At 38.3% G+C, this 20,849-nt stretch overlaps 1 protein-coding gene across 1 annotated transcript; it reads right to left on the reverse strand.

Annotated features, from left to right (window-relative positions):
- Positions 1-13,003: 13,003 nt before the first annotated feature.
- On the reverse strand, positions 13,004-20,361 carry LOC121388406 (low-density lipoprotein receptor-related protein 3-like). Its single transcript, XM_041519716.1, has 4 exons — positions 20,241-20,361; positions 17,582-17,953; positions 16,281-16,394; positions 13,004-15,172 (listed from the first exon to the last, which is right to left on the reverse strand). Exons 1-4 carry the CDS (start codon positions 20,332-20,334, stop codon positions 14,847-14,849), a joined length of 906 nt encoding a protein of 301 aa, XP_041375650.1. The 5' UTR covers positions 20,335-20,361; the 3' UTR covers positions 13,004-14,846.
- Between the last annotated feature and the right edge of the window lie 488 nt (positions 20,362-20,849).

Genomic DNA, 20,849 nt, shown 5'->3' on the forward strand with positions numbered 1-20,849 from the left:
TGTGTGTCCACAGAAGTTCGATCCTGCGACACAAGCACCTCAAGCGAGCGGTCTGGAGTAATGGATGAACGGAAAAACTGAATAGGTTCACTTACAGAATCAACCTTAAGACATATTCGTACCCCTGACGAACTCCCAACCACTGAAAAAAAATCTAAACACAAAGTTTAAAATTATTTCAATTTGTATATATTTAACATCTATGTCGTATTCTGACGTTTTAAGCCTTTATTACAGAATGGGCATTTTTTTATTACAAAATGGGTACCTATTTTTTATTACAAAATGGGTACCTACGTTTATTACAGAATGGGTCGTTTTTCATTACAAAATGGGTACTTATTACAAAATGGGTCGTTTTTTATTACAAAATGGGTACATATTACAAAATTGGTCGTTTATTACAAAATGGGCCTCAACAGACGTACATAAACATTTAAAATACGCACATGATATATATATATATATATATATATATATATATATATATATATATATATATATATATATATATATATATACATATATATATACATATATATATATACATACATACACACATACACACATACATACATACATACATACATACATACACACATACACACACATACATATTGATTAATTAAAGGGACATTTCTGAGTTTTCTGCAATGTTTAAGATGCTATTGACTAACAGAGACTTTTAAAGATTGTAATTACATGTCAAATATATTTTTCTGCATACAATATTAGTGGCTGTATATTAAACGTGTTTTTGATCGTTCTAATATTAAGTAAGACCTACAGACAGGCATAAGTAAACAGGTATGCAGACAAGTAAAGGCACAGTAGGTAAATAGTGAGTCCAAACAGTGAGGGAGCGGGATGTACCTCAGTGGTACAGCACTCGCCTTAAGCGCAATCGATCTGGGATGGATTCCGGTCGGTGGGCCCATTGGGCTATTTCTCGTTCCAGTCAGTGCTCCACAACTGGTGTAACAAAGGCCGTGGTATGTACTATCCTGTCGGTTGGATGGTGCATGTAAAAGATCCCTTGCTGCTAATCGAAAAGAGTAGCCCATAAATAGGCGACAGCGGGGTTCCTCTCTCAATATTTGTGTGTTGTCCTTAACCATATGTCCGACGCCATATAACCGTAATTAAAATGAGTTGAGTACGTCGTTAAATAAAACATGTCCTTCCTTCCAAACAGTGACATAAATCTATAACCTATAGAAGTTAGCTCAGACAGTAGAGGAGTGCTCGTCTGAGGTGCTGGGGTTGATGGATCGAATCCCATCGGTGGACCCATTATCTGAGTTTTTGTTAGTCTTAACCAGTACAACACGACTGGTATACCAACGCCCCTGTTATGTGGTATCCTGTCTGTGGGAATATCAAAAAAAAAAAATGCGTTCCCCGTGGGACGCACTATAAAGATAGGTTTCTTTTACCGAACTATTATTGTCACACACAATTCATTAAAACTGTAGGTGTGTTTGTATGTCGAAATGAAATTATGATAATGAATGTGAGGCGAGATTGCAGTTTAAAAAAAAAATCAACATTTCCATGCAAGAAAACCAAAACAATCAGGGTGGGTGACAGCTCGCTAGATTCATCTCCTATATTTAACACATAGTCAATTATAACTGTCACGGGGATCCTATAATACCCGTAACTGAATGAAACACGATTGTCCAAATATCTCTCCTAACTGTATATCTATTAGATCTCTCTGTAACAGGCAGTTATACCCGCTGGCTCGTCTAGGTATGATCAGAGATAAGATCTTATATAAAGTATATATTATTATAGCACGTTTAGTTCACTAGAAAACACAACAAAAACACAATACACTTTGGAATCTGTATTAACTTACGCTGACAAATGTACTGCCGCAGTCGTTAATTAACAACAACAAATAATAACAACCCAGAACTGATCACTTAATTAGTTAATCTCTAGGTGTCTAGTTTACACAATATGCTAATCACTTCACCGTGATACAACACCCACACGTGTGATAATTGAGAAACGCTTCCAGGAGAACTTAATTAATAAAGGAATTACAACTCTATTCCTAACTGGGTAATTTTTAATTAACCCTTACTACTCGTTCAGTAACGTGTGATAATTGAGAAACGCTTCCAGGGGAACTTAATTAATAAAGGAATTACAACTCTATTCCTAACTGGTTAATTTTTAATTAACCCTTAACTACTCATTCAGTAACCTTGTAACACAGAATTAATACTGGTACCTATCACATTAAAGACACTAACCTACAGTTTACCTAGGTCCTCTAGGATGACTGGTTAAGCTTTATATATATTAGACAGTGAGCCTACAGATTACTGCGTCAGATGACCGGCAGCACCGTCTAAATAATATTGGTATAATACAGTATTAAAATATTTAAAGTCACATCAATCACATCAAGGTTATACACAGAGCAGAAAAATATATAATTACCAAGTCCAAACGGACAGCGATCCCTGGAAGCCTTCCTATGTTTCTCCCCGATATCTCTAAACCCTAGCTATTTATCATAAAAGCCTAATATTGCCTGGGGGTACAACGCGGTCCTCCCCCTATCAAGTGATATTTCCACAGCGACCACGCCGGCATATTTTTCTTTGATCGCCAGACTTACTGACGCCTAGTCGGCAAAATCACGGTCGTCGAAACCGCACTCGCAGAGGTATTACGTAACTACTGGCCACATGGCCTCCACACCTGAACTAAGTGCATATTGGGATGCACGGTCGCGCGAAGGTATTACGTAACAAGGTGCCCACCTGGGCTAGGTGCATATTGGAACTGCACACGGCCCTCTAACACAATTAATAACGCCACAGGCGAAAACAAAATTAAGAGCATGTTCCGTCACAATAACAAAGCGCGATTTCAGCAACTTAATTTTTACCTGTATTAGTCTTTATTCTTAAATCATATGTTGGGACATTTATGATGCCAGGGCCTGGCATGCCTAAATCGCAGATTGAGGATTCACAAACAAATGTGGTCATCGGCCATGCTTGCTGTCAGCGGAACGCGCATGAACTGGAGAGCGGTTAGGGGACGTAACACTGCCTTATGTTTCTCGCTAATTTCTAACAGAGGCTATAAAACTGCCCATGCAGCTATGGACAAATGTAGTGGGTTTCGTCTGAAGACTACGTATCAGAATTAGCAAACGTTTGACAGAAAACAACTTTGTAACCTTGGAAAATAAAAATTATATTACATTTAATATCGCAACATGTATAACTTTCCATCCTTTAAATACACGTTCGTTTGTTTATGTTCCTGATGATGATTGTTTATAATTAAATGTTTAATGGTATTGTATATAAGTGTATATGAGCCACACTAAATAAACTATTACTGCTACTAGCCACTCAGAAAACAGATACGGCTATTGTCACAACGACTAAAGGCACACAAAACCTACAGTCACTGCAGTGTAGCCATTCCACAGGTGGGATCATGCTCATGGGTAACACATTCTCACACACCCCTATACTCACCCCAATCCCACCATAATATTACCCGTGAAGACGCCGAAATTTAAAGTATATAGCCATCCACTAAAACTGTGATCACTCTGTTTAATTGCGCTACTGGAAATAAAATCAACAGGCGTCCCAAGTGGCAGTACCTTTCAGTTTTGAATCAGAAAAAAAAAGAGTCTACAACGGCGACATTGATAAGATATATTGGCAATCTAGCCAAAACGCCGACGCAGTGAAAATTGAGTTTTTAATCATCAGCTATTGGATGTCAAATATTTGGTAATTTTTGACATATAGACTTCAAGAGGAAACCTGCTACATTTGTTTCATTAGTAGCAAGGGATCTTTTATATGCACAATCCCACAGACCAAATGGCACATACCACGGCTTTTGATATATCAATCATGGTGCACTGACTGAAACGAAACATAGGCCAATGGGCCCATCGACGGGATCGATCCCAGACCGACCGCACATCAAGAAAGAGCAACAGCGGAAAAGGTAACATCAACACTGTGATAAAGAACAGGAAGGTGTAGAGGGATGAGGAGCAAATGGAGGCGAAGAGGAAACGAAGATGACGAGGAACATAACAACAATAATATAATAAATAATAATAATAATATAATAATAATAATAATAATATGATGATGATGATGATGATGATGATGATGATGATGATGAAGATGGCAGTGATTAAGACGATTAATAAACGAAGCAGAAGATGCAAAAGAAGAAAAGGAGGTGGCAATGTTCAAGCTACATTAACTCTTGCCAAATGAGTATACTTTGTTAAGACGCCGGATCTTCAAACTTTTTTTTTTTTTTTTTTTTTTTAACTGATGACTCATTTATAGTATGTATTTTAGTTATTGAACTGGACGCAATATGTGCTTTATCTATCATATGCATTTGATTGTTTACTTTGTTTTGTGTTACTCTATGAACAAAACTACATCAGAATCAGATTTCTTAATTAATCTACCTTTCTGTATTGAAATCCACAAACATTCAAACTCGCTTTCCTGGGCACACACACCTCATCTACCTGAGATGCATGTCGAGGAAAAGCGTTGCTTGTTAGTAAGTGTAAAGAAGTATGTGTAGAGGACTTGGACCTTATCACTGAGGTGTTACAGCTCGTTCTCGACTGAATCCTTTACACGGATGAGAAACCTGCATGAGAATCAAGCTCCTACCAGTCCCAAGGTCGATGGCTTAATCTACTACAGCACCGAAACCAGTATTCAATTTCTGTTTTCAATTTTAATTTCTATCATGTGTTTTAACTTCTACTCGAGAAGGGGGCACACGCAAAACGTCACGAGTTTCAAAGAATCGAAGTTCTTCAAAAAGTCCTCCAAACAAACATACATTAAATACATTGTTGCAAATTGTCTAAAATAATAACTTAATTGACTAACAATTGAAAATGCCAAACAACAAAAACGTTATAACAACAAAACTTACCTGTCTGATAGCAGACGATAGAAAAAGATAACAGACGAGAGTTTCAATTGTGAAACCATCTATACGGCAACGCCCTCTACAAGCAGTGGGGGCGACATCCATGCACTCGACTGCACCTGGCAGCTGTTTGCACGGAACCGGCAGTATTTCCATTCGATCGACAATCTTAATTAACAATTTGACTAGAGCGCCCGCAGCTAGATGTACTTTCAAGTAATCATATGCTTTCCCGGAATTGGGGGAACCTTTTCGTGATCATCGTGCGAGAGGGTCGTAACATAGGGTTATAGTACTGACATCTGGGATAGCACAACCGTGTGTTGTCTTTTCACAGAGATACGACTTGCGTATGCTAATGGTTTTAACGTTTCGGTTAATTTGAGTGCGCAAAAATGTTAAAAAAACAAACCCAAAAAACAATAGTCACGATGTTTCTTAAGCTCTACGTGTTTGCAAAGTACCTGTATACCAGAAAAGTGAAACACAATATTTCCATTGTTCGATTTTTCGACATTATAAGGTTATCAAGCTAACACACTGGTAGCTAAGGCATCTTTCAATACAAGAGTTTCTATTCAATAATGTTCTACTTTTTTTTACTCGATCTTGCCATTTCAGCTAATGTAGCAGGTTTCCTCTCTAAGACTATTTGTCAAAATTATCAAATGTTTGACATCCAACAGCCGATTATTAATAAATCAGTGTGCTCAAGTGGAGTCGTTAAACGAAGCAGACTTTAACTTTAAAACTTTGACATTTGAGCTATGAACCGCCAGATGTCATGTAATGTTATGTTACCTAATGTGAGTGTTTATACAACTCAACACTTACATATCTTTAGAAATGGATTAAAATACAAATAATGCAGTTTTAGAAGCAAATACTCTTAACATTTTGACCAAACTCTCCTGGCGACTATCCCACAATAAAATCAACAGGCGTCCCAAGTGGGATACGAACCCAGTACCTATCAGTTTCGAATCGGATAAAAAAAACCCGTCTACAACTGTGATATTTATATGATATATCGGCAATTTAGCCAAAACAACGACACATTGAAAATTTAGCTTAATCATCGGCTATTGGATGTCAAACATTTGGTAATTTTGGACATCTAGTCTTCGAGAGGAAACCCACTACATTTTTCCATTTGTCTTGTATATGCATGATCCAACAGACAGGATGGCAGATACGACGGCCTTTGATGTACCAATCGTGGTGCATTGGCTGGAACGAAAAATAGCCCATTGGGCTCATCGACGGGGACCGATCCCTGACCTACCGCACATCAAGAAAAAGCAACAGCGGAAAAGGTAACATCAGCACTGGAATAAGGAAGGAAGGAAATGTTTATTTAACGACGCACTCAACACATTTTATTGACGGTTATATGGCGTCGGGCACTGGGATAAAGAACACGGAGGTTTAGAGGAATGAGGAGAAAATGGAGGCGAAGAGGAAACCAACGACTGTCAGCACCGTGTCAGAGGCAGACACCAGGCGTGCATGCAGTTTATTGAAGCAGACACACCGAAACAGTATTTTCTTGTTTGCTTGCTATGACCACCATCGTCCTCTGAAACGACTAGCTATACTGTAACCCAAAATTAGACACACGCAGCAAGCATAAGTCAGTTCTTGTGTTAGATCTAAAATTGTTTTAAAAAATCTTTGTTGAATTGTTTTCGGGTTTGGGTGTCGGTTATTTAATTTTCTTTCTTTATTCCATCCATGTATCCATTTTATCCATCCACCCGTCCATCCATCCATCCATCCATCCATCCATCCATCCATCCATCCATCCATTCATCCATCCATACTTTAACTCACCCATCCATCCATCCATCCGTCCGTCCATTTGTACACCCACCCACCCACCTCTCCACCCATCCTCCATCATCCATTTATTTATTACAACATATTGGCGTTATAAACATGATTTCTCTTTATAACGTGAAGTATAGTTTGAAGGGCATGACGAATACAATGTACAATAGCGCATAACTCTTGAACTTTGACATATAACAACTATAGTTTGGATAACAGCCTAGGGGAATTCAGTTCTAGCATATTTAACACAATACAATAATAAGAAAAAATAAAATTATAGTAAACTCTTTTGAGAGTTAACTGAAACTTGACAGATTTAAAACATTTTTCATCGCTACCATCCTCACTTATATTCCCTTTGAGACCCACCCTTTCTTAACCTTTCTCAGCTTATATCGTACAACTTCCTACGTAATCCATATCTCTTTAACCGAGCAAAAACACCCCGTCTCCTGTAAATGTCTGTTTCAGATAGGCTAGTGGGTATATGGAAAGTGTTAGGTGTATGTATCATATATGGCGTCTCTCTCTAACTCTTTCTCTATCTCGATTTGTGTCTCTGTATGTATGCCTGTCTCTATGTCTCTCTGTCTGTCTGTCTGTCTGTCTGTCTGTCTCTCTCTCTCTCTCTCTCTCTCTCTCTCTCTCTCTCTCTCTCTCTCTCTCTCTCTCTCTCTCTCTCTGTCTCTCTGTGTGTCTAAAGCTCTTTCTATATGTATCTCTCTCTGTCTAGCTCTCTGTCTCTCTCTGTCTCTGTCTCTCTCTCTCTCTCTCTCTCTCTCTCTCTCCTCTCTCCTCTCTCTCTCTCTCTAAAGCTCTTTCTATATGTCTCTTTGTCTGGCTCTCTCTGTCTCTTTCTCTCTCTCTCTCTCTCTCTCTCTAAAGCTCTTTCTATATGTCTTTGTCTGGCTCTCTCTGTCTCTTTCTCTATCTCTATCTTTCTTTCTGTCTGTCTCTCTTACTATCTTATTATTTCTCTCTCTTTCTCTCTCTCTTCCCCACTCTCTGTATTGTTGCTCGTCAGCTGATGTATGTGTGGGTGGGTGGGGGATGGGGGTGGGGGGGATGGTGGTTGTTGTTGTGTAGACACCATGTCACAGTTCATCCCAAAAATGCTGGAGAAAGATCCGAAGAAAAGGAAGTCCAATCCATCAATGTTTCTCGTTTACGTTCTTAGAACCGTTTTTTTCTTTTTTTTAATTATTATTTTGTTTTTGCTATTCAAACAACATCCTTTGCTAGGCTGACAATCTACTGAAAATTGAAAGTCGTATAGACAAAATGCCAGTCGATATGTTAGAACAATTACAAATAAGCGAATGGAGATATTCACTATGAAATATAATATAGAATTAATTGTGGGTTACAGACACTAATATACTAATATAGATTGTCTGACATAGTATGTCATAAAACAATGACACATCGTCTTTTGTTACGTTGTATTCCCCAACAATGTAAATGTCATATTTCGCTAGTTGTTATATTGCGTGTCTTTGTGAGAAATAATGGCGAGACGAGGCCCAGTGGTAAAGCGCTCGCTTCATGCGGTGTCGGTCTAGGATCGATCCCCGTCCGTGGGCCCAGTGGGCTATTTCTCATTCCAGACAGTGCATCACGACTGGTATATCAAAGTCTACGGGATGGTGCATATAAAAGATTCCCTTAAATGTAGCGAGTTTCCTCTCTAAGACTATATGTCAAAATAACAAATGTTTGACATCCAGTAGCTGATGATTAATTAATCAATGTGCTCTAGTGGTGTAGTTAAACAGAACAAAACATTTTGTGACAAATGACTACAAAGTGACCAATCCCACATGCAATAATTTTATTAGCTTAATTAACCAAAGAATATAAAAACTGTAATGTGTTTCCTTTCGCCGTAAACAGATACAGTTTTTGTTTGTTATTTAACGACAACATTAGATCGCATTGCTTTATCAGCTATGTGATGTAAAACATTTGGTAATTAATTTTACCCCCTCCCCTAAAAAAAACCCCCACTCTCCCGAACCCAGTCACTGGCGAACTCAGATATTGTGCCCAGGATAGACGTGCTTGAACCTTAATTAGATATAGACACGTTAATATGCTATCGAATCCAATTAATTTTACTCGTAGTCTTCAGATGAAACCCGCTACATTTGTTTTTCATCAGTAGCAAATGATATTTTATATGCGTTTTCCCACAGGCAGGATAGCACATATCACAGCCGTTGGTGCATACGTCGTGTCACACTGTTTGGAACGGTGAAAAATCCGATCAGAGAACAGGTCCACTGAGGTGTTTCGATCCTGGGACCAGACCACGTCAGACGAGAGCTCTGCTGACCAAGCTAAAGAAAAACAATAGTTTCCACAGCCTTCTTGCCGTAAAATATAAATCTGAACGGTCCACTGAGGTGTTTCGATCCCAGGACGAGACCTCGTCAGACGAGAGCTCTGCCGACCAAGCTAAGCAAAAACAATAGTTTCCACAGCCTCCTTGCCGTAAAATATAATTCTGAACAAAAAAACCCCACCGTATCTTTGCATACGACAAAGTCAAAATGACGTTAGGCAAAGTCGTCATCCGTCCCATGATCCTTAGGAGCACCACCACTCCCCTAGGAGATCCGTAAGTAAAAAAAATGGGACGCTAATAAGTCAGTGAACTTTTATCTACTTTTGTTTACTTGAAAAGGTGGCCAATGTGTCGTGCCTGCCGTCTTGTTCAGAAACTGCCTTGAAATGATTGTCTTCCATGATGAAATCGATTTTCTGATTTCTTCAAACGTGATGTCTTGCCATTTCTCTCTTATGTTGTCATTTAGTTAATTATCCGTCAATACTGCTGTGCCGTAAACAATGGTACATAAATACGTAGATATGTGCTTTTCTGTCTATGGGAAAGTGCATACATGACGCTAGGGCCAGATAATAAAATAGGAACAATTTACTTCATCGAAATTTTTAAATTTAAAAAAAACAAAAATGTTTGGGGTGGGGGGGGAGGGGGTTAGGTGAATCGGTTGAATGCTTGCTTGAGGCGCTTACGTCGCAAAATTGAACCACCTCGGTGGGATCCATTCAACTGATTGGGCTTTTTTTCTCGTTCCAACCAATGTACCAGAACCTGTCTGTGGGAAAGTGCACGTGAAAAACCCTTTGCTGCATTAAGAAAACTATAGCGGGTTTCCTCTGATGACTACGAGTCAGAAATATCAAACGTTTTACATCCAACAGCCGATGATTAATCAACCAATGTGCTCTAGTGGTATCGTTAAACAAAACAAACTTCTGCTGTTGCTATTTTAACAATATTTGACCAATGGGCCTACAATGTTTTGTGAATATCCATATATAGTAATGAATGCAAACTATTAAAATTACATTTCCCATACGTTTTAGACAGTTCCATAATAATAGTAGAGTCATTGTGTTTTTGATTGCGACTTAGCTTTAATTTGGCATCGCATTTTGTTACATAGAATTTTAAAATGGTTGTTTTAACAATATTTGACATGTCGACCTACTATTTTCACTGATGGTGGCAAATATCCATGGGTGTGGAATATCAGTACGGGTTTCGGGTGTGGATCAGTTCGGATATGGAATATCGGGTGTTTTTTGGGGGGCCACCTGAAATATATATATATATATATATATATATAAATTTGTGTGTGTTTTCATCTCTCTCTCTCTCTCTCATCTCCTCTCTCTCTCGTCTCTCTCTCTCTCTCTCATCTCTCTCATCTCTCTGTGTGTATCTCTCTCTCTCGTCCTCTCTCTATCTGTCTCTCTCTCTGCTCTCTCTCTCACTCTCTCTCTCTCTCTCTCTCTCTCTCTCTCTCTCTCTCTCTCTCTCTCTCTCTCTCTCTCTCTCTGTGTGTGTGTGTGTGTGTGTTTTGGGTATGTGTTGTGTATGTGTCTGTCATACACAACACATACATCGAACACAAAGGTAAACAAATATACTAATTTACAATTGCCAATTTCTACAAACAACAGACAAAAGGTTAATGTATTTTGCATGTGATTTCCTGTTAGAATCTCTGTTGAGATAATGCCATGTTATTTCTATTTGTTCGTGTTCACTTGTCGTTATTTTGTAATTAATTAATTAATTAATTAATCGATATCTGAATTCTACAATCGTGTTTCAAACATCAGGAGTAATGAACTTTAGAGACGTTTTCGATGTGTGATTAAGTCTGTATCTATTAAAGAAAGAAAACAGGTCGGTTGCCTTATTACCCCACACCATATCCACCGCCACCAACATAATACAAATAAAATTAAACCAAACTAAAAGTAATATTTAAAATATTGTTATCATACTAAGACCCATTGATGATGGTTTTGCGATAGGGTACACCGCCCTTATTTAATACGTTTTAAAACATTAATACGAAAATATATTCTCCTTTTTGTACAAAAGTCGTACATATTGTACTCCATTGTAATTTCGGAAAGGAAGGAAGGAACTGTTTTATTTAACGACGCACTCAACGCATTTTATTTACGGTTAAATGGCGTCAGACTTATAGTTAAGGACCACACAGATATAGAGAGAGGAAACCCGCTTGGGCTACTCTTTTCGATTAGCAACAAGGGATCGTTTATATGAACTATCCCCCATAGTGCATACCTTTGTTACACCAGTTATGGAGCACTACCTGGAACGAGAAATAGCCCAATGGGGTCACCGACGGGGATCGACCCTAAACCGACCGCGCATCAAGCGAGCGCTTTACCACTGGGCTATATTTACATTTGTATAAAAAAAAGCTTACAATCTCCGTTCTGTGAAAAAAACCCTTCCTCACAAAGTTCCATAAGTTAAAATTTGTTTTTGTTTAACGACTCCGTCAAAGAACATTGATTGATTAATCAACGGCTAGTGGATGTCAAACTCCCGCTACATTTTCCCTAGTACAGCAAGGGATTTTTTATATGCACATTCTCACAGGTAGGAAAGCACATACAACGGCCTTTGACCAGTTGTGGTGCACTGGTTGGAACGAGAAAACCCCCAATCAGTTGAATGTATCCACCGAGATGGTTCGGTTCTGCGACGTAAGCACCTCAAGCGAGTACTCAACCGACTGAGCGAAATCCCGCCCCCAAATTTCGATGAAGTGCATTGTTCCTATTTTATTAACTGGACTTAGCGTCATGTATGATACATACTGATTTCTCAATTATGCATGTAGTAAATAACAAACACATATAAATGTGGAAAATAATTTTAATGTCATTACAATATTTCGCCAGCGAAATAAAATGTTCTTCGACCATATTTAGAGAAACATTAAAACATACAAAAAGATCTGTTTAATAAAGGACATACAAGCGAACCTGCGTAATAAGCAGGTGGTTGTGATATACAGTGTCCTTCACAGCCGCTGTGATGTCATTGTACTGAGTATTCAGAGGCAGTACAAGTAGTATTAATTCGCATGTTTCCGCCTAAACACATACGTAATATCCGCCACCAAACAAATATATTTATACATGCATGACATGAAAAATAACAGAAGTAAAATGAATATCTATTAATATAAAGCATATCTTAAAAATACGATCAACTAAAAAGTAATCTATTCGTATTTAAGAAATATGTAATTTGACAATTATGTCGAAGCCATTTCGCATTAATATGTTTTTTGTACAGGTTTTAGTCTTGTTAAACCATATTATGTCAACAAATCATCACCATTAACAAACGCACGTAAGTATGTAGATGTAATTTTGATACTACCGCTTCATATTAGTTATTATACTTTATCTTCTTACAATTCGAATATATATAGTCTATAACATACTCTTGAAATAACACACACACACACACACACACACACAACACACACACACACACACACACACTGTCATACATACATACATACATAGATAGATATATATGTATGTATGTATGTATGTAGTATGTATGTATGTATTTAAGAATGAATGAACGCACTGGCTCAGGAATTTTTTTAAACTAAAAAATTGTTATTTTCTAATTTTGCCCCAGGGATTCGAAATTGATTTTAAATTGACCGTTGTGATATACAAAATATAACTGTTTTTCGGTCTTGTCTTAAGTTTGTATGTATGTATGTATGTATGTATGTATGTATGTATGTATGTATGTATGTATGTATGTATGTATGTATGTATGTATACATACATATACATACATATACATATACATATACTAGTATATATATATATATATAATACTTAACTTAACACACCCACACAAATATAACACAAAACATAAAACACAAAAATCCCCCCACAAAAACAAAAAGAAAACAACAAAAAAGAAAATGGCTACAAAATAGTCAGTCTCTGGTCAAAATCCATGTGGGGATGCGTTGTTTTTTAATTCGTTGTTTCTTTGTTGCTTTTTTTGTTTGTTTTGTTTTGTTTTGGGTTTTTTTTAAATGCATGAATTGAACATAAAAAGTGGGTATCAGTTTTCTTTGTCCCTCCTCAGTGGTCATGGTACCCCCCCCCCCCCCCCCCACCCCCATTTAATTGTGTACCCTAAATGCTTCCCATCACAATTTCTACATAGCCAAGGTAACTTTAATGACTTCGACACTGACCCCAAAAATAACCTTATTTGGACCCACGGTTCTATGTATTTTTTGGTAGCTGGCGCGGCATTATTGTTCATATAGATGACGCTGTTATAACTGCCGAGGTAAATTTTAAAACTGAACGAGAGCTGACCAGAGACCAGCAATATATTTTGTTTGGCCTGATACAGTAATACGTAGTTCTAAGTACATTTCCCAGTACAGCTTCATATTATTTAATTTCAGTTTATCAAAAATCATTTGTATAAATTCAAGGCACGTTTCGGCAAAAAAATAAAAACGTACAACGTGAGCGAATGAATGAATATTTAACGACACCCAAACCCAAACAGTGCCTCAGCTACTAGGTGCCAAGCGACGTTAATTAGTTACAAAACCAATGTTTTTACTCATCAAAGCAAAATCATTCTTCAGTAATAAAAATCTATTTGTATTATCACGTCCCTGTTATGAATATGATTAATGTAATATGTGTAATCAGGCCTGGTGCTTATACAACTTTTACTTAGTCTAGACTCGAGACTCTAATAGAGTCGGAGGCGCTAATGTCATGGCAACGCCATACAAATGGTATGCGTGTGACGTCATTACAGATTGTGTTTGGACTCTAAAGTTTTATAAGCACGGGCCCTTATCTCATTTTGGTCTTCCAAATCATGAGTTGATCAGTGCCGTATATAGCAGGGTGTACACGGGGAGGTATAGCCCCCACCTACCTCCAAAAAATAAGGTGCCCATTATAGATGCCAATGTGTCATTTTGTCTAACAAGAAAATAGCAACCAGACTTGGGTAATTCCTCTAAATATGAATGAATAAATTAATTAATGTTTAACGCACCACCACTGGTACATCAAAGACCGTGGTATATGCTATCCTTTCTGGTATGGTGCACATAAAAGATCCCTTGCTAACAATGGGGAAAATGTAGCATATTTCCTTTGACATCCAATGGCCGTGATCAATCAATCAATGTGCTCTAGTGGTGTGGTGAAACCAAACAACTTTAACTTTGTACAAATTGACACACGACTGTATATCTCCTTTTTATGATAAAAAGTTACAAACATTATAAACCGTTTTTTTTAAATTTTGGCATGGAGATTAATCTTGGAATACCAACAATAAACACGTACTACTAGACCGTAGCACAAAAACAGCGGCTATAAGGTGTCAAACCTCCTCAAAATATCCCGTCAAATGTGTTCACGACAGTGGGGAGGGGAGCATACTACGCCCTGCTAGATACGACTCTGATAAGGGATTTATTTATGCTAGGTACCACTCTGATAAAATAAGAAATAAATACAGAAGTATAAAATCCTTTCCAATGAAATCATACATTTCATACATGTTCACATCCACCGAATTCTCATGAACGGCCGTTCTGGGGGATACCTCCCTACTTCCCGGGGGTGCAGTCAGATTTTGTTCTTCATGGTGTTAATTGCTTCACCTACGACGGTGATGATGAAACGAGAACGGGTGGTACGGTCTGCTCTGTCTGAGAATTTTGAATGTTTTCTGCGACTCCATCCTGAAGTTTGTCATATTTTGGGTGGCCTCGTCTTCCCTTGAAGTACCTATCCGTGACCGGGTAAGACAGACCCGTGTCCACGGCCCCTTCATCCTCCCAGTGGTCGGCGAGGAACCTGCGCCACTTGTTTCTGTTGTACACGTAGTACGCAACACCCGTGACGAGCAGCACAAACGCCAGACTGCCGAACGTGGCTCCCAGGATTAATGCCGTGTTGTCCTTCGTCAGCTGCTCCGTTTCGGTTTCTGTAACAAAAGCAACATTAATTTATATTTTCTTAGTCATTACAACCCCCCCCCCCCACCACACACACACCTCCCCAAAAACAAAACACCCCCCCCCCCCAAAAAAAAAAAAAAAACCCATACAAAAAAAAAAAAAAAACCCAAACCCACACACATTAAAGGCAAACCAAAATACCCCTCCCAACGAGGAAAATCCACGAAAAAGCACCACCAACACACGGACAATCATGGACCCAATCCACAACCTGGGCAGAAACAACAGACAACAATATGCAGACTACGGACTGGTCACTGTTTGAAAATGGTAAACAGCAATGACTGTCCATAATAATCAGGACCACAGTCTTCAGAACATATACTGCAGTATTGCCTCTTGTACAGCGCAGCAAAATTAAAATCCTGGCTGAATGGAGCAACACTGGCTGACAAGCTTTCGTGCACCCATGAGGACTTGATCCAGACAGCGGTATTTTTCAACCAAACCTTACACGAAATCTAAAGCTTGTTCAACTATATAGACTGAAGATGAAGAAGAAGATGGAAGAAGAAGAAGAAGTAGAATAAGAATAAGAAGAATAGGAAGAATAAGAAGATGAATAAGAAGATGAAGAAGAATAATAAGAAGAAGTCGAATAATAATAATAAGAAGAAGAAGAAGAAGACGAAGAAGAAGGAGGAGAAGACGAAGACGAAGAAGAAGAAGAAGGAGAAGACGAAGAAGAAGAAGAAGGAGAAGATGAAGAAGGAGGAGGAGATGAAGAAGAAAAAGAAGGAGAAGATGAAGAAGAAGAAGGAGGAGGAGAAGAAGAAGAGGTAAACAAGGAGAAGAAGAAGAGGTAAACAAGGACAAGAAGGAGGAGAAGGAGGAGAAGGAGAAAGAGAAGGAAGAGGAGGTGGAAGATGAGGAGGAGGAGGAGGAGGAGAAAGAGAAGGGGGAGAAGAAGTACAGGATGATTCCTTGCTGATATTCGGTAGGGAAAGTTAATCACATGATATCGAAATACTAGACTAGCCTACGTAATGGCCCATACATACGATAGACACCAAATTAGCCTTGTTTGAAATCGTGTACTGGGTTCGCGTAATTGACTGATAGACTATTAGTCACCTGCACAGTCCGCCTCATCGCTGTCGTCTCCACAATGGTTGTAGTTGTCACACCGGAGACTGGCGGAAATACACAAACTGTTGTTACACCGGAACTGACTCGTACCGCACGGCGCTGCGTAACATAAACATAATTTAATCATTTAACAAAATACAACAACAACAACAACAACAACAAATACAACAACAGCAACAACAACAATAATAATAAACAAACGTAACATATCTTAAATAAGCGAATAAATTTTAAAATTAATTTTAAAAGTTAATTAATTAATTAATTAATTTACTCATTAATTTTTTATTTTCAGAACCCGTTTACGCTTGTATCCATAACGACCACATGGAAGCAGTGAGTGATATTTTTACATTACAATTGATTAATTATTCTTACATTTATCTAACAATCGTTCGAGCCAGTGCACCACGACCGGCAAATCAAATGCCTTTTGATGTGCTATCCTGTCTGTGGGATGGTACATATAAACGATCCCTTGCTACTAATCGAAAAATGTAGCGGATTTCGTCTCTGCTGTGTCAAAATTACCATGTTTGACATCCAATAGCCGATGATTATTAAATCAATGTGTTCTAGTAGTGTCGTTAAACAAAATAAACTTTAACTTTATCAAACAAAATTATCATACAATATTCTGGGGCGTAGCCAGAGAGGAACAAAAAACGTCGAGGCAAACCCAGACCTGTAAAGTAAATATCAGTGTCATGGGAAAATAAATCAAATAAATCTGGGGAAATTCCAGACGAGTCTGCCTTTTTGCTGGCTACGCCATTGCTATTAAATCAAAATCACTGAAACTGATACTTTACAGAGGGAGACGAAATCTAAACTGTAAGCTAGTTGTGGGTAAATACATGTAGTAATATGCGAATTCTTGATAAAAATTCACTTTTGAAAAACTATATCAGATTTCCCAATGGCATTTGCACTTCTTTTGCGTTTAAAGGGGAGTAACTGTGTTTCGATTTTATGGATGAGATATTTGTATAGTTATTCCTCTCGTCACAAATAATGTCGCATGCGCTACCGAATGAACACATTTTAAACGTGACCGAAATCAATGGCATAGCCAGCATGAGACGCTTGCCTCGTCTGGATTTTCCCCAGATTTATTTTATTTTTCCCATGACACTGATATTTATTTTACAGGTTTTTTTCCTCTGGCTACGCCCTATTAATTAGAATCATTTGTTTTATTTTATATTAATTGTCTGTGACTGTGTACATGTGTATATACAATGATACGCTTAACTGCCGTTGTGTAGATGTTACATGGTATTTACCTGGGTTGATTTCCACAAACAGCAAACTGAAGCCTCTAAATGTTCCAGAGTTGTCGGTCTTGAAGTAGAGCATCATGGCGTTTCCTGATGACGTATGATTCACGGGTAGGGATTTCCCACAGAGCCGTTCAGACGTCAGCTTCGTACCACTCACCCCACTGCCTTCGTACAGTTCAACGTAATCCACGCATGCACCACCGAGTTTGTTCTCTAATTCAAAGCGCTGGAAAAGGGCTAGAACCTGCTTCCCGGCCGTCACTGTGATCTCATACGTACAGCTGACGTCATTGGTGTACGTCAGAGCAGTACTGCTTTCCAGCCAGAGACTTGTGGTTGTTGAAGCTTTGCCATTGCAAACAGTGGGGAGATAATCTGAAAACAAGAAATAATTTGATGAGCCGTAAATAGAATGGCAAGATAAGACCCCCCCCCCCCCAACCCACCCAAGTCCCGACGAAAAGTATTTTTTTCTAGATGAAAAATATTTTATATTTTTATGACACCTTTCCTGTGTTTCTTTTTTTCTAAATTTATATCGTAGTGTCTCTTATTTTAGAAAAGATACGGTATCTGAAGAGCGAAGTTAGTTCTAGCAGTAAGATTAAACGTTGAATTAGACACTTCAGTGGCTGATCCAGAAAATCCATTGGGGGGGGGGGGGGGGGCAATGATATGAGGGGGAATGCCAATGGAACTTTAGGGGAGGTTTGAAGGGGATCATTGTAAAAAAAAAAAAAAAAAATTAATATACAATAAAATTATAACTCTCGCAAAATTATGGGAGGGGGGCGAGCCCCTGCCCCCCCCCCCCCCCCCCCCCCCCCCCCCCCGTTAGATCTGACTCTGCACTTCTGTGACGGAATTCCTTGATTTTATATACAAAATTATAAACAAAATTGCCACCCATTGCGGGGAAACGTAATGCTAAATCTGTGCCACCATGAATCCCGATAGGTGGCGCGCCGGACAGTGACCCTGCAGTCGTTAGACTCCTTGTTATACATTGCTGTAAGTCCATAAAACATACCAGCCAGTTTTGAGTATTATGTTCTTAGAATACATGCCACCGGTGGGGCAGGATATGCCCAACATTTGCGAACACTTGATATCATCACTGGTGGGTTTTTTTTTTTTTTTACAGTGATTCATAAATGCATGCTGTATAGATTCCATCGGGCTCTACTCTGTACAAGTTTGGGTCTCCTAAGATAGTCGTGGAAGTGGCAGCACAGGAGTATCTTATAGCGGAGTGGCAGTCTTCCTACAGGCATGTTTCTTATTCTATTTTTTTCATTGTTCAACTTTGGAAAATCCGAAGAATCCCTTCGAGAAATTGTGTGGCCTTAGCCCACATATCATTGCACCCCCCCAATGAATTTTCTGAATTCGCCACTGAACATGCTAGATAGGATATGTTTTCTTCTTTTCATATTACGTTTACTGCACAATGCGGTTTTTGTTTTAGTAGTGAGAAAGAAACATCTGTTCCTGTGATCCAAGCACACGGAATTGGTGATGAAACACGAATACAACATTCAAGATGGGCGATTTATGAGAAATAACCTTTTTCGGGGATAATATGGCTGACACAGCTGTTATTGCAGTATTATTGTTCGTATTAAGGCGTAAAATTGTGTTTTGGAGAACGAAATTTAACCTAGAAAAAAGGTCGGACCCTATCTTTTCTTCAATGTATTTTTTTTTTCGTTTTAATATTATTATTATTTTTGTAATGTTAAATTACTATGCAGGTGGAAAGAGCAAAAACAAACATAAACCCGGTAAACGAATATAAATTTGGTAAACAAACATAAATCCGGTAAACAAACATACATTCGGTAAACAAACATAACAAGGTAATTGCATAGGAAACATAAGCCTAACATAAGCATATCTGTTTTTGTTTACATTAAATCAAACGAGGTCGCAGCCTGCACATTCTGTCTTGGCCACAACGATCCCGTTAAGTCAATTGTTATGTCCACGAAATGCGTACTTGAACAGTTTTCTGAGGAAAATATGTCAACATTATACACCGGGACCTTAAATAATTAGGCCAAAATAATTTCTTCCTTAACACCTAGACGTGGTTACCTATTGCACTGTTTAAACACATTTAAGTCGAAGCAATGTACCCAGTTAGTTGCCCATTGTTAACATCTAATACACATTGTGAATAATAAAATAGAAAAAGAAAGAAGCAGTCGATCGATGATAGGTCATATGTAAGCTTTGTAACGCAAAGGCGCACTTGTGAAAGTCACACAACTAAATATATATATATATAGAGAGAGAGAGAGAGAATGAGAGAGAGAGAGAGAGAGAGAGAGAGCGAGAGAGAGGTTATTACAAGTGTTTTTCCGTATCGTCAATATCGTATATTAGGAATAAATTTTTTATTATGAGAGCCTTTCACAAGCTTAATACATTATTATATGATACCGAAACACACGAGAGTAATAATATCTTTATCATATGATCTCAAGCTTAATACAACGTGTTTTTGTAAACTGTACACGGAACTTTAATTCCAGTCCGCCATTGTTAGACATTCAAATGACGTAAGAATATGTGGCGCGACATCTTTAATACAGGGCATTATTATTTTATATTAAATACTATCAACTATCACAACAACGTTTCAACAAAACACACCTACCTATAGTTAGGCTAGAAACACAGTTAATAATAACACAAAACAATATAAGTTGACGAGACTGAAACTGACGATATCCACAAGTCGAAGAAGCCATTGTGCACTGTGCTCCAGTGTTTACATGTCCGCCATTACGGACTTTGTGTCGGTTCATCGCTTTGTTTACTAATGGCGGCCGTTGTCTGGCAACCGGCTCGGTCCCACTGCAGTTGTAATGAGATCATGCCTATTGTATACCTTATCATTCATTCATTGTTGACTATATCGCGTAAAGCAGAGTAGGAACACGAACGTAACACCATAGACTAGGGCAGTCCTTTGTACTTGAAGCAAACTTAATGGCCACTGAACAAACAAGGTTTTTCGATGTGCAGACATAGGAGCATTGGGATCTAAACTATGACGAACAAAGTTTTAAGTGGGTCAAGTAATGCTCCCGTAGAAAATATATCGAAAGATAATTGAAAAAATTAGTTTGAGCGGGGTAGGTGATAGTTTGTTCGATTCAAATCAATATAGATATAGATAGATAGATAGATAGATAGATAAATAGATAGATAGATAGATACATAGATACATAGATACATACATACATACACACACACACACACA

This window comes from Gigantopelta aegis, chromosome 14 (genome assembly GCF_016097555.1).
Source record: "Gigantopelta aegis isolate Gae_Host chromosome 14, Gae_host_genome, whole genome shotgun sequence".
NCBI classification, from domain to species: Eukaryota; Metazoa; Mollusca; class Gastropoda; order Neomphalida; family Peltospiridae; genus Gigantopelta; species Gigantopelta aegis.

Bases quoted from the DNA above. Each gene is read 5' to 3' on its own strand.
- LOC121388406 (XM_041519716.1), bottom strand. From the start codon at position 20,334: ATGGCTTCTTCGACTTGTGGATATCGTCAGTTTCAGTCTCGTCAACTT. The intron at 17,954-20,240 runs GTAGGTGTGTTT...TCTTGTTTTCAG, and splicing joins TGTTTCTAGCCTAACTATAG to ATTATCTCCCCACTGTTTGC. The intron at 15,173-16,280 runs GTGACTAATAGT...CTTTTGTTACAG, and splicing joins CGATGAGGCGGACTGTGCAG to AAACCGAAACGGAGCAGCTG.